The sequence below is a fragment of the Octopus sinensis genome, linkage group LG16 (genome assembly GCF_006345805.1).
Source record: "Octopus sinensis linkage group LG16, ASM634580v1, whole genome shotgun sequence".
NCBI lineage: Eukaryota > Metazoa > Mollusca > Cephalopoda > Octopoda > Octopodidae > Octopus > Octopus sinensis.
In genome coordinates this window covers 36142505-36156538 of record NC_043012.1, presented here as the reverse complement: position 1 = coordinate 36156538, position 14034 = coordinate 36142505, and the positions used below count along the sequence as shown (strand labels likewise).

The following is a 14034-nucleotide window of genomic DNA, read 5'->3' as shown; positions in this document are numbered from 1 at the left end:
AGAACCTAAAGGCAAACTTCCTCATCTGATGCAGCCACCATGTCTGTCCTGAGCCACAACCTGAAAGCAAATGAAATCCATGCTCGTCGTTCTCAATGACAGGTAGGAGCACTCCACTGGTTTATCTGCCAAATTGATCTTATAACAGGCATTTGGTGTGTATCTTCTGGACACTGCCCAATCTTAGGAATGGGGTTTTGCTAAGTTTATAGTGTTTTTTCCTAGAATTACATTGTTGTTATCGCTGGCACCATCATCATCATCTTCATTATTAAACCTCAGTTTTTATCCATACTGGCATGGGTTGGATGGTTTGACAGGAACTGGCATGGTTGGGAGCTGTACCAGGGTCCACTGTCAGTTTTGGCATGGTTTCCACAGCTGGATGTCCTTTTGAATGCCAACCACTTTACGTGTGCCTTTTCCATAATTAGGGTGCATCTTCCACAATTCAGCATTTACAATAGTGCAAGATGAGGTTAAAAAAAACATGGGTTTGTTGGATCAGGGCTGACCCATAGTTGTGCAGCAGCAGCAGCAGTGGAGGCACAATTGCCTAGTGGTTAGGGTAGCAGACTTGCGGTTGTAAGAACGCGATTTTGATTCCCAGACTGGGTATTGTGAGTGTTTATTGAGCAAAAACGCCTAAGCTCCATCAGGCTCCAGCAGGGAGAGGTGATGAACTCTGCTGTACTCTTTCACCACCACTTTCTCTCACTCTTTCTTCCTACTTCTGCCACAAAGCAGAGGAACCATGGTGTAACCCACTACGGTGTGGCAAACTTTCAGACCCTAGTTTAGATTGCGAGTCCTCTGCACCCCACGATGGTTCAGCTCTCCACCTGTTAAAAGCCACTATTTATGGAATGAGGATAACAACGTAACTTTCGCATCTGTGCAACCGCCAGTCTATTGCGTGTGGTGGGTGGATCGTCAAGTTGCCACACGCACTCTTAGTAGCTTAGAGTAGGCTCGAATTAGAGATTATTCTTTGTGGCTTATGGCGTGAGTCCTGATTGGAAGAAGAAGAAGAAGAGAAGAAGAAGAGAAGAAGAAGAAGAAGAAGAAGAAGAAGAAGAAGAAGAAGAAGAAGAAGAAGAAGAAGAAGAAGAAGAAGAAGGTAGTAACAACAACAACAACAGTAAGTAAGAGGCTGAAAACAAGTCTTACCTAAACACCAGTCAGGACTGGGGCCAATCATAGTGATGAGGGACAAGAATTGGTAATCTTTGTTGACTGAAAACAAAGCTTGGTGGGAACGTAGGACATCCCCCCACATCTGGGGAGTTTTCACAACTGTACGGATCTTCTCACTCTGGAGGATAGAAACAAGAAAAGAAAAAGGATTTGTTAAAATTACCATTTTTAGAAAACAAAGCAAAAGAACTCATTAATATTATCATTATTCAGCATTTAGCATTTAAACCGGTCATATTTGAGGGTTGTATCTATCTATCTTTTTGCCTTCCTGCTTGACTATTCGTGGGTCAAAGGATTATTATTATTATTATATTATTATTATTATTATTATTATTACTTTTTTTTCTTCTTTCAAATTTGCTTCCATTTCTTGCTGAGTGTCTTCCCGACTCCTAGGGCAAAGAAACTCATAGTATACATTGGTAGGCCATTAAACCAAACTCAGTAGTTCGTTCATTTTTTTTTTTTTAATTATTATTATTATTATTATTATTATTATTATTATTATTATTATTCTTATTATTATCATTATTATTATTATCATTATCATTATCATTATTATTATTATTATTATTATTATTATCATTATCATTATCATTATTATTATTATTATTATTATTATTATCATTATTATTATTATTTTAGCTCCTGTACTTTTTGCCAGTTTAAGAGTACTCTTGATGATGAAATCAATGTTAGAATATTGAAGACTACATGTGTTTTTGAAAGCATTTCCATCATTCGTGGGATGAACACTGTTAGTTTGAAAACTAAAGTAAATATTTACAAATCTTGTACTGTGAGAACACTTTTGTATGGGAGAGAAACATGGACTCCCTACTACAGACATTTACAGAAACTGGAGACCTTCCACGTGTGCTTTTTGTACAATATCTGCAACACAAATTGTCAGACAAGAAATCAAATGTCAAAATTTTAGTAAAATGTGATATCTCCAAGAGAGAAAGCATGTTGTCAAGAATTCAGTGCAGATGGGCAGGACATGTTGCTCAGAAGCAAGACAGTTGCATTGCCAAAATTCTTTTATTTTCGCCAACAAGTATAGGGATTCTGTAGTAAAAGAAGACCCATCCTTAGATATAAGGGTAAGTTAAATAAACACAAAGAATCCCTTCAGTTTAATTTAACATTTTGGGGGAAGTTATTGCCTAGATTGATCTGAGGGTCTTAAAAAGTATCTTGATGTATCAAAACGATTTGAGTTGAAGAAACAGAAGAATAAAAGAATTCTGTCCTGCAATCAAAAGATACATTTATCCAACGCCAAGCAATATCAAAATCATCATTGTCCCCTTTGTGACTTCATAACAAAATCCATAACGAGACTCTAATTACATTCACAAATTACAAATAGATGCAGCTTTTATTTTTAATCCATTTTTTAAAAACCTTTTCTTTCAAACACTCCTATATCAAAATTGATGGGAGTGGCTGTCATAGAAGAGTGTAATAGTTTGTTACAAGAATTGGGGAATATGGAGGAAATCAGTGTATAATAGCCCCAGGCCCCTTGCACCTCACAGCCCTTGTGCTCTACTACCATTGTTTATTGGGTCTCACATCATTGTACCTCACAGTGTGCAACATTTTAAATTTCTTTTAAGTCTGGTGGGAAGAAGTGGCTATGATCCTTTACAGGATCTCTGAGACCTCTAGAATGCTTGCAATGGAGAGGACTCCACTAAACGTACCTAAGGGGTCAAATAGTAGTGCTAAACTGGGAAACATAGAGTCTACCTTCCGAGTAGGCCATGGCAGGTTTTGAACTCAGAATGCAAGGAACTGAAACAAACACTACAAGGTACCTGGTCGATGTTCTTAGAGTACCATAAATCTACTGTTCTTGGAAGAAAGGTGAAGATGACCTGACTTCGGCTGGATTTGAACTCAGACAGGGGCGAGTTAGATCAAACACTGCAAGATCGTTTATCTGATGTTCCAATGACTTGGCTTAATAGCCACCAGCAGATAAATGTATATATTTGCATATGTAGCCAACCTACACAAACATGAAACAACTCTGCATCAGCTCTTCCCACCCCACTCCAACCAGAACAAACAGAACAGTGTGAGATTCTACAAGGGGAATCACTAACCAATCTTAGGTTCTCTGATGTAAAAAAAAAACCCCACCTAAACCCAAAAGAAACAAAATGAAAAACAAACACAGAAACTTAATTTAATTTGTTCTTTCTTTGAGTTGTTCATTAAGGCTTTGTGTGGAAAATTCTTCAGTTAATGTATTTATCTAATTTAAAACAATTGTGAAGCAGCTTGTCATCCACCCATGCCAACAGACAGAAGGAGGAGGCACCATTCCAATCTGAGTGCAAGAGTGTTAGAATAGTTAATAATTCAAAGAAATATGGCAACAATTTTGAATTCTTCCAGATTGAAAAATTATGCAATGTATATATACATTTATACATATATATATATATATGTATACATATATACATATATATATATATATATATATAGTTATCCGTAATAATGAAAGGTGAAATTAATTAATTTGAATAATTATCAATTACACCAAGTAGTCTTCGGCATGTAAAAGCCTCATTCGAGGAAAATTTAAGTAATACTAAGCAATAAAGGGTTTAGCAACGAATTGCCTACCACATACCGAATTTAGAAATAGCAGTCAAAGAGTTATAGCTATTTCTTCTACTAAAAAGGGAGATCTCAGTAATTAAAAACAGCAATTGGAAGGCAGACAAAACAGGTAAGAGAGAATGAATTGACGGCAATCTATCAACAATTTTAAGTTATATACGGACGTACGTTCGAAATCAAGTTTTTAGGAAAGCATAAGAATTAAATATTAAATAATTCTATCTCACCAAACTTCTTTTTCTTCAGCGTAGAATACTATAATCATAAATGATTATATATTGAATTTTGAGATACTAGAAGGCACCAACTCAACTCAGTATCAGAGCGAGCTAGAACCGCAACTAGTATCACCAAATTCAATGTGTGAATGAAAAGATTGTGTCACCAGCCCTTCCCACCCGCGTGTAGCCAAAACAAGATGCGTGTTCATCTACTGAGATAATATGGTTTCCGTAATAATGAAGGGTGAAATTAATTAATTTGAATAATATCATTACACCAAGTAGTCTTCGGCATGTAAAAGCCTCATTCGAGGAAAATTTAAGTAATACTAAGCAATAAAGCATATACTAGCATATATAAAGCAATATACTAAGCATATATAATCATTTATGATTATATATTCTACGCTGAAGAGAAAAGAAGTTTTGGTGAGATAGAATTATTTAATATTTAATTCTTATGCTTTCCTAAAAACTTGATTTCGAACGTACGTCCGTAGATAACTTAAAATTGTATGATAGATTGCCTCAATTCATTCTCTCTTACCTTTTGTGTCTGCCTTCCAATTGCTGTTTTTAACTGAGATCTCCCTTTTTAGTAGAAGAATAGCTATAACTCTTTGACTGCTATTTCTAAATTCGTATATGGTAAGGCAATTCGTTGCTAAACCCTTTATTGCTTAGTATATATAATATATATATATATATATATATATATATATAATATATATATATATGGTGTGTGTGTGTGTGTGTGTGTGTTGTGAGTGTGTGTGTGTGTGTGTGTGTGCATGTGAAGGCATGTGGCATAGTGTTTAAGCTGTTGGGCTTATGATCATAAGGTTGTGGGTTCAATTTTTGGACTGGGTGGAGCTAAGTAGCTTGATTCAAATTCTTTGTTCAACCTAGTTATCTTTATGAAAACAGCCATGGACATTTTATCCTTTATTAATTACTATTTTGTATGTACTTATAAATACACGAACATTTTAACACACATAATGTTAAAATTAGTTACTTGTGTCTAGACAACATCGCATGCTATGAGACTATAAGTGCTACAGAACATCACACATTAAATAATGTAATATCAAATATACTATTACTGACTGGGACTTAACAACAACATAACAGTATCAATAATGACAACTAACACTAAGGACAATTACAACAACATCAGCATTAACAAGAAAGATATTAAAACACAATAATTAAAAGGAAGGAGTTTGTTGAGAGACACACAAACTAACACAGATATAAACATATGCATAGACACATGTAAATACACACACACACAGTGTTACAAACAAGCATAAATATGTATAGACACACATGGACAATGACACAGATGGTGCATATATATATATCTATATATTTCAAGTCTGGTACTTATATACACACATATAGATATAAATAAATATTCTTAGACACATGCTTAGATACACACATACATATATGTATGCATGTATGTATATTTATATGTATGTATGTATATACATATATACACACACACATACATGCATACACATATAAATGACATGTTCACATATGCATACAGACATTTACATATATACACACGCACATGCATAACACACACATTATATATATATATGTGTGTGTGTATATATATATACATATACACACACACATATATATACATATACATACATTTATATCAATATATATATATGAAAGAATGCCCTGAGACTTTATAGACTGGAATGGGGAAAATGAAAAAAAACTGCATTATGGGATCAGTTACTGGGGTGGGTTAAGGGTGGATGTAAGAAGAGAGGTAGGGTGCAGACGTGGGAGAGGATGCAGCAGCTGTAGGACGGTGTAGGGTGTAGGGGTGGGAGGAGGTATTAAGTTAATGCAGGATCTGGGTATATGAGGGGTGAGGTGAGGTGGGGGATTATGAGACTGTGTCTGAAGGTAAGTAAAAGATATCTACCTAGGGTAAAGGCTGGGTAGTTGTTGTTGGTGGTGGTGGTGGCAACAGGTACATGTTGGTGGTAGCGGTGATGTTAGTGGTGGCGATGGTGCAGAACTGTGAGTGATGGTGGTTGTGTGGACGTAGTGTTGATGGTAGTGGTAATGGTGGCAATGTAGTAAGTGGTAGTGATATTGTTGTTGTTGGTGGTAGCTGAGGTGGTGGTGGTGGTAGTCGCGGTCGTGGTGGTATTTAGTAGCACTGGTGGTGGTAGCTATGGTTGGGGTAGTTGTGGTGGTGGTAGATGTGGTGGGGGCTGGTTGTGGAGGTAGTGGTGATGGTAGTTGCAGTGATAGCAATGTTTTAAGTAGTGATAGTGGTGGTGGTGGTGGCAGTGGCAGTGAGGGTGCTGGTGGTAATGGTGGTGGTGTAGTATTGTTAGTGATAATGGAGGTGTAGTGTTGACCTTGGGGGTGTTGATTGGTTGTATGTTGGTCCTTGTGGTGGTATGGAAATAGTGGTAGTGGTGGTATTGATAAATACGTGTAATGGTGAAGGTAGTAGTATCTGTAGTGGAGATGGTGGAGGAGGAGGTAGTGGTGGTCGTATAGCTACAGTTGTTGTCGCTGGGCCTGGTTGGGGTGGTGGGTGGATGACAACCCTTGTATTTATTGCTGTAGTTAGGAAGTGACAGAGAAGGCCAGACAAAATAAGAGGGATGCGTGGGGTGGTGGACAGGGTGAAGGAGAAGGGACTGTGTGGGGGAGATTTGAATTGGGTGAATCCACCTGGGGTAGCTACTGGCTATTGGGAATTGAGAGAGAGAGGGAGAGAGAGAAAGAGATAGATAGAGATGAGTGAGAGATGAAATAGAGAGAGGGTGTAAAGAGAGAAGGGTACAGTGAGCGCGTGTGTATTTCTATATATAAATATATATGTGTGTATGTGTGTGTATATATTTATACACACACACGCACATACACACATACATATATATAGCCATCTGGTTTGCCAGGCCTCAGTCAAATCGTCCAACCCATGCTAGCATGGAAAGCGGACGTTAAATGATGATGATGATGACATACAGAGTGCATAAGATATTTCAGGACAGATTTATGTTTCTAAAAAACAGAATAATAATAACAGATAATAACTTTATTTATCAAAAAATGTTATGATGATAAAAATAAACCTTTTCTATAATGTTTTTCAATAAAGCCACCTTCAGCTCCAACAACTGCTTCTATATGAGATCTAAATAATCTACATGCTCGAATCAAGTGGTCCTGGTTCATTTTGGACATTACTCTGACTATGGCAGCTTTCAAAGAATCTTTGGTGTTATGGGCGTGATCATTGACCTCTCTCTCAACAAGGCTCCACATGTAATAGTTCAATGGATTGAGGTCTGGGGAATTAGGAGGCCAAATCTTAGGGGTTATGTGATCATGAATATTTTCAGCCGTCCATTCCTGTGTTACTAGAGTCTTACTGAAACACATATGGCCTTCCATTGCAGACACTGTCTATCCAGGGCTTAACAATTGTTTCCAGGACCTCAATATAGGTGGCAGAGTTAACTCAAAAGCCTTGTGGAAAGAAGTAAGGAGGCATCACATGTCCTTCATTGCTGACAACCCCTAAAACCAAGACATTTTGTATGCACAACACTTGGAACTTCAGAAGAGTCTGCACATAACCATCTGTCATTTCTTCTGTTAACTTTCTGATCTTCGTCGAAGTTTTTCTCGTTTTGGAAAAACCAAGTCAAATCTTCTTCTGTTGGATTTTTCAGTTTATTTAAGGTTCTTTTAGATCTGATGTAGTGATTTTCTTTTGCTTTTTCTGACAAATTCACCTTTCCTCATCATATAAGACTTATTTCTGATGTCTTCGTGGACAACATTTCTGTTGCAAAATCTTTTGCTATTGACCTCATGGACTTTCTGGGATTGTAATCAATAGTCTGTTGAGCTTGCTGGATAAATTCAGGTGTTCTGATGATTTCAGAGCGTTTAGAATGCTTTTTATGCTTTGAAACTGGTGATATGTTTCCCTCTTCAGTCTCAAACTCCTTACAAACTTTGTAGACGAAAGATCTGGCAACTTTTAAAATTCGAGATATTTCTATGCTCAGCCTTTATAATCACAATAACAGCATGTCTCTTCATTTCTTGAGTAAGCTGAGGGTCTGCCATTATTATTTTCTGAAACAAAGATTATACAAAGCAATAATGCAGCAATGACCCCAAAAAGGTATGTCCTCAAAAACCTTATGCACCCTGATATATATATATATAATATATATATATATATAATATATATATATATATATATGTATATGTAAATGGCAAAATGTCTGTGTGTGTGTCTTTTATACAAATCCCCAATTTTTCAGTTAGAGGGCTCGCGCTTTCTATGGTCATTCAAAACCGTCCAAGGGTGGTCGTGCATATCTTTACATTTTCCCAGTCACCCCGCAAAGCCATTAAAAAATCAGTAGAAGTGACTTTTTTGTGAATTTTCTATCCAAAACCCAATCAAAATGCCCGAAACTTGATACGCCAATTGAAAGTTTGCTAGCTGTATGTGATTGGTCGGAGATTTGGACAGTACTCACGTGTATGTGCGCACGCACGCAGCTGTATATGCATGTACTAGCACTATGACCTGGCGTTGCTAGTATATAGTGCTAGTATATATATATATAGTAAATCCAAAAAAGAAGAACAAATACAAAAAAACAACAACAAGAGGACGTGGTACATATAAAGTATTAGCAGACGCTCAGAGAAGGAAAGAAAGATGGTTTAACATTTCGAGCAGACGCTCTTCTTCAGAAACAAAGGAAAGTCCAAAAGAAAAGGAAGACGGAGGAAGAAAATTGCCAACGATTCAAATGTAGTTACATTTTGAAATATATATATATATATATTGGGGTCAGTTTAATCGACTATTCCCTTCCCCACAAATTGCAGAATTATTATTATTATTATTATTATTATTATTATTATTATTATTATTATTATTATTATTATTATCATCATCATCATCATTAAGGCTGTGAGCTGGTAGAATTGCTCCAGCATGCCGGATGAAATACTTTGAGGTATTTCGTCTGTCTTTACATGCCAAGTTCAAATTCCACCAACGTTGAATTTGCCTTTCATCCCTTCGAGGTCAATAAATTACTCGGGTCAATGTGATTGTGACTCCCCCTACTAAAATTTCAGGCCTTGTGCCTTTAATAGAAAGGGTCATTATTTTATTGATAATTGCAGATTGGCAGAAACTTTTGAGCACCAAATGGAAATGACTTTACAACAACAACAACAATGACAATCAATGAAAAATAACAACATCTATAAAACAATGCGACAGCAAGAAGAACAAGAGCAACAACAACAACAACAACAACAACAGCAACAACAGCAACAACAATCAGAACCCAATTTTGCTCTCACGAACCCCTCCCTCTTTACGCCCTCCCCTGCAACAACTAAGACATATCTTTGACCCCCCCTCCTTGCCATTGTACTTACATGTTTTCTCATTTCACCCTCGAGGACATTTGATGAGCCGTACTCACAGACGTACTTCACTGCACGGGACGCCATCCCTCCATACTGCCAGATGTTGTACTCTGCGCTGTGGGATGCACCGACGACGCTGGACCAATGCAACAGGTGGGTCTCTGGAGAGGAGGAAAGAGAGAGGTGATGTATAGGCAATGGGGACAGTGATAGAATGGGTTGTGGTAGGAGTAGTAGTAATGGTGGTCTTGCTGATAGTGATGGTGGAGTGTTGAAGATGGAGGTGGTAGTAATAGTGGAGATGGTTGTGGTGGTGGTGATGTTAGCGAAGGTGGTGGTAGTGATGGGGGGTTGATAATGGTGATGATGATAGTGTTGATGGTGATGGTGGTGGTGATGGTGGAGTGTTGAAGGTGGAGGTGGTGGGGGTAATAATACCAATGTGGTGGAAATGGTGGTGTTGGTGAGGATGCAGTAGTAGTAGTAGTAGTAGTAATAGTAAGATAGTTGTGGTGGTGATGTTAGTGATGGTGATGGTAGTGATGATGATAGTGTTGATGGTGATGGTTGTGGTTGTTGTGATTGTTGTGGTGATGAGGAATCATTGTGATACACAAATCATGAACTAACAAGTCAATGTATTTGAAGCCTTACATATAAACAAAGGTCAGTTTGACTAAAGACGATTTATGACTAAAGGTCAGTGTGTCACAAATCCTGTATCTGACAATGATGGTCAAATTAGAGGTTGAAGTGACCGCATGTCATTCATGACAAAAGGCCACACACAAAAAATCAGCGAAGCGTATGAACCATTGGTGAACTGGGTTGAAGAACCAGGTCAGAATGAGAATTTAGAATGACATCACATTTAGTTGACCTCATGACCTCGTGACCTCTAGCAATTGTCCACCAAAATCACAATTAAAATCAAGGGTAAAAAAAAAAACCCAAAATGTCTCATTAGGGTCATGCAACTAATTAGTCCCCTCTCCCATAATTTTAGGCCTTCTGCCGAGAGTAGAAAGATTTAGCTGGCAGAATCGTTAGCACATCAGGCAAAATTCTTGGTGGCACTTCATCTGTTCTTACATTTCGAGTTCAGATTCTACCGAGGTCGACTTTGCTTTTCATCCTTTCAGAGTCAATAAATTAAGTACCAGTGAAACACTGGGGTTGATGCAATTGACTACTTCCTTCCTTCCAAATTTAATGCTTTGTGTCTTTAGTAAAAAGGATTATTATCATCATTATCATAATAATAGAAATCCTTTCTTTTTTCTTTACTGCCCACAAGGGGCTACACACAGAGGGGACAAACAAAAACAGACAAATGGATTAAGTTGATTATATCAACCCCAGTGCGTCACTGGTACTTATTTAATCGACCCCGAAAGGATGAAAGGCAAAGTCAACCTCGGCGGAATTTTGAACTCAGATCGTAGCGGCAGACAAAATACCACTAAGCATTTCGCTCGGCGTGCTAACGTTTCTGCCAGCTCGCCGCCTTTCTAATAATATGCACCGCGCCTGAAATTTGAGGGGAGGGGCTAAGTCGATAACATCGACCTCAGTACTCAACTGGTGGCAAGTAAAAGAAATCACCATCATCATCATCATCATCATCATCATCATCATTATTATTATTATTATTATTTATTATTATTATTATTATTGTTGTTATTAAATCGAGATAAAGTGGAGAGGTAGCAAAATCGTTTGAGCATTGGACAAAATATCTTGCAATATTTCTTTAGATTCTGAGTTCAAATCCTACCAAGCTCAACTTTGCCTTTCATCATTTTGAGGCTTATGAAATAAAGTACGAGTCTTGTACTGGGGGAGGGGGCGATAGTTTCCACTAACCCCCACCTCTGCCGAAAATTGCTGGCCTTGTCTCTAAATCACAAACCATTATTATACGTAGGTATACAGTTGCTTGATAGGAATGGAATGATCTACTTTCATTCACATCGTTTGTCAAATTTCCAGTCATATCATAAATATCTGGAATAATTATTTTATTATAATCACAGATTTCTGATCAAGAAATAGAGAAATGAAAAGAAGGCTCTACTTGTATTGGGCAATTGTATATCTACTTTTGCCCACCCTTGTATATTCATTTTATGTTTTACATAAAAATGAATAATGAAAACTAATTTATTGGGTTAAAGTATTTACTTTAGTATCCAGGGTATTTCAGTACCCTAGGCCCATCCTACAATGTACATCCCCTTCTCCTTGCTATGATTGTATGGTAAAAGCAGGGAGGAACAATAGTTTGTAGTGTAATATAGTTCAGCTGGCGATGGCTAAATTTTCTACTAAAACATTGTTTATTTACAATGACAGCAATTCCTCAATGACAGACATTGTTACTAAGGCTACCATTAAAAAATATTTGTTACATATGATTTCTCTTTCTCTTTGTTTTTCGTTTATGTTCTTTGAAAATGCAGGATTTTATTTGGATTAAGAAATTTTTGCTGAAGTTGTTAAGAATTTGCTTGGTGCTCACAGATTTTAACACCTTGAACAATCACCTGGTTCTTCTCGTGTAGTTATCAAACATTTTTTAACTATTACCCCTTTTCTGTTACCAACACTCTTTCAACGCCTTGCTACAAGTCAATGTGATTAAACACCCCGTAAAGAATTACTGCTGACAGATTTATCACCATTAAAAGAATACCATTAAAAGACTATTCGTACATAAGGCATTTCATCAATACATATTATGGAATGTCAACACGACTTGCCAACATTTAAGATTATCAAATAATTCTCACGGGAAAAATATCGGAAATGCTTTTTGAAAATTAGTGCAATCAAAAGACAAATCTTTGGATCCCTTTGACACCAGCACCCTTGTAAAATTTTCCTCGGCCCCTCTCAGAGGATGGTGCCACCCAATATGTCTAGTGTGCAATGCTGATCTTCTTTAAAGGAACTGTGAAACACTGTATGCTATACATGGTGTTTATAAGGCTCTTAAGACAGTTTAGGACTCTAAATTGGGGTGCATGTTCTACATAGTTGTGTGTTATAATACATATAGTTTATATGACGAAGATATTAGTTAGATATGTCATTAATTAGTTAAATGATTGATGAACATACGTGTTGGGAAGTCCTTCGGGTGAGTCCGTCGAGACCAAAGACCTTTGAAGATCAATTTGTAGGTGACAGAATCACAGGGACAACAACTTCTTTCCTGGTTGTCATTGACCATTTCATCTTTTTGGTGCTTCTGGGAGTCTGTAGAGGTAGACAAATGCATAGATAGAGAAATACACATACATATATGTTGTGTACGTGCGGGGTGGGGGTAAAATAAAACAAAGAAGGAGAGTTTGTTTAGATATTTAGTTACATCATCTTATGCACATTTCATTAACAATGAATATGGGTTATAGAAGGAATATATTACAATCTGAATGCATTGTCAAATCTTCAGAGATTGTGTAAATATTATTAGTAATTTCTCTTGTTTATACTGGGAAGACAAAAGTATTGTTCTAACAAGCATTACAACAACATATACTACTGCAGACTCCAACATATTAACTCTGAGAATAAGAAAGAAGCAGCCCTTAAATGTAAATATTAAAAAGAAAATACATAGCTCTTAATTTTCAACATGGAAAACCAAGTTGCTGTAGATATGATTATGGTAATTGAATCAGGAAAGGGGACAACTAATTTCCATGTTAAAAATAGAGAGGAGTTTGTAGCTAATATTAGATTTTGTGTTAGAAAGGAAGACAGGCCCTCTTATCAACACGAGGAAATAATTTTCAAGTTTGAGAATATGGAGCACAGTTTTGGTAATTCGTCCTTATTTTCAAACTGTAGAACCCAAGATGACTCAATTTCCTTAGTGCAAACAGAAGAGAAAGGAATTGGCCCTAATTTTAATAGTTTCTGGGATAAAGGAAGAGGAAGGACCCTAATTTCAATAATAGTGCAGATACAAAGGATAAGGGGCGGGTTCTGGTTACTGGTTACATTTGTGCAGAAAATGGAATGAAAACGTACCCTACTTTCTATAGTGCAGACTCAAGAGAGAAAAAAAAAAGCTCTCTTATATCAATACTTCAGTATTGATATAAGGGAGGTTTTTTTCTCTCATATAAGGGAAGGAGATTCCCCTCTCGTGTCAGTTTTGGGGGAAAGAAGGGAGTCAGAAGAAGGCTTCCAATTTCAATACTGACTTCTTGCAATATTTCAGGGAGTTCTTTCATCTTATTTTTATGGGTGCTCATTAAATTAAGGAATTGATAAGGAGACATTTTGGAGGGGAGGGGTGGGCCTGTAAAAGGTCCCAGACAATATGTTAGAAAGAGCAGGGGAGGTAGTTATGTATGCATGCATGTACGTATGTGTGTATGTATGTGTATAATAAACGTGGGTAAAATACGCACGTGTATGTATATGTGTATACATATGTATTTACACACATATCTATGTGGTCTATCTGCATGTATATGAGTGGGTGTTTCGA

The 14034-nt window shown here is 37.0% G+C and overlaps 1 protein-coding gene across 1 annotated transcript in view; it reads right to left on the bottom strand.

Annotated features, from left to right (window-relative positions):
• Positions 1-14034, bottom strand: part of LOC115220553 (spondin-1) — a 37520-nt gene that overhangs the window by 21600 nt on the left and 1886 nt on the right. The window contains exons 2-4 of the mRNA XM_029790699.2: positions 12651-12788; positions 9537-9688; positions 1171-1315 (exon numbers count right to left, since the gene is read on the bottom strand). Coding sequence (XP_029646559.2) covers positions 1171-1315; positions 9537-9688; positions 12651-12762 — 409 coding nt within the window. The 5' untranslated portion in view covers positions 12763-12788. The remainder of the gene's footprint in view (positions 1-1170; positions 1316-9536; positions 9689-12650; positions 12789-14034) is intronic.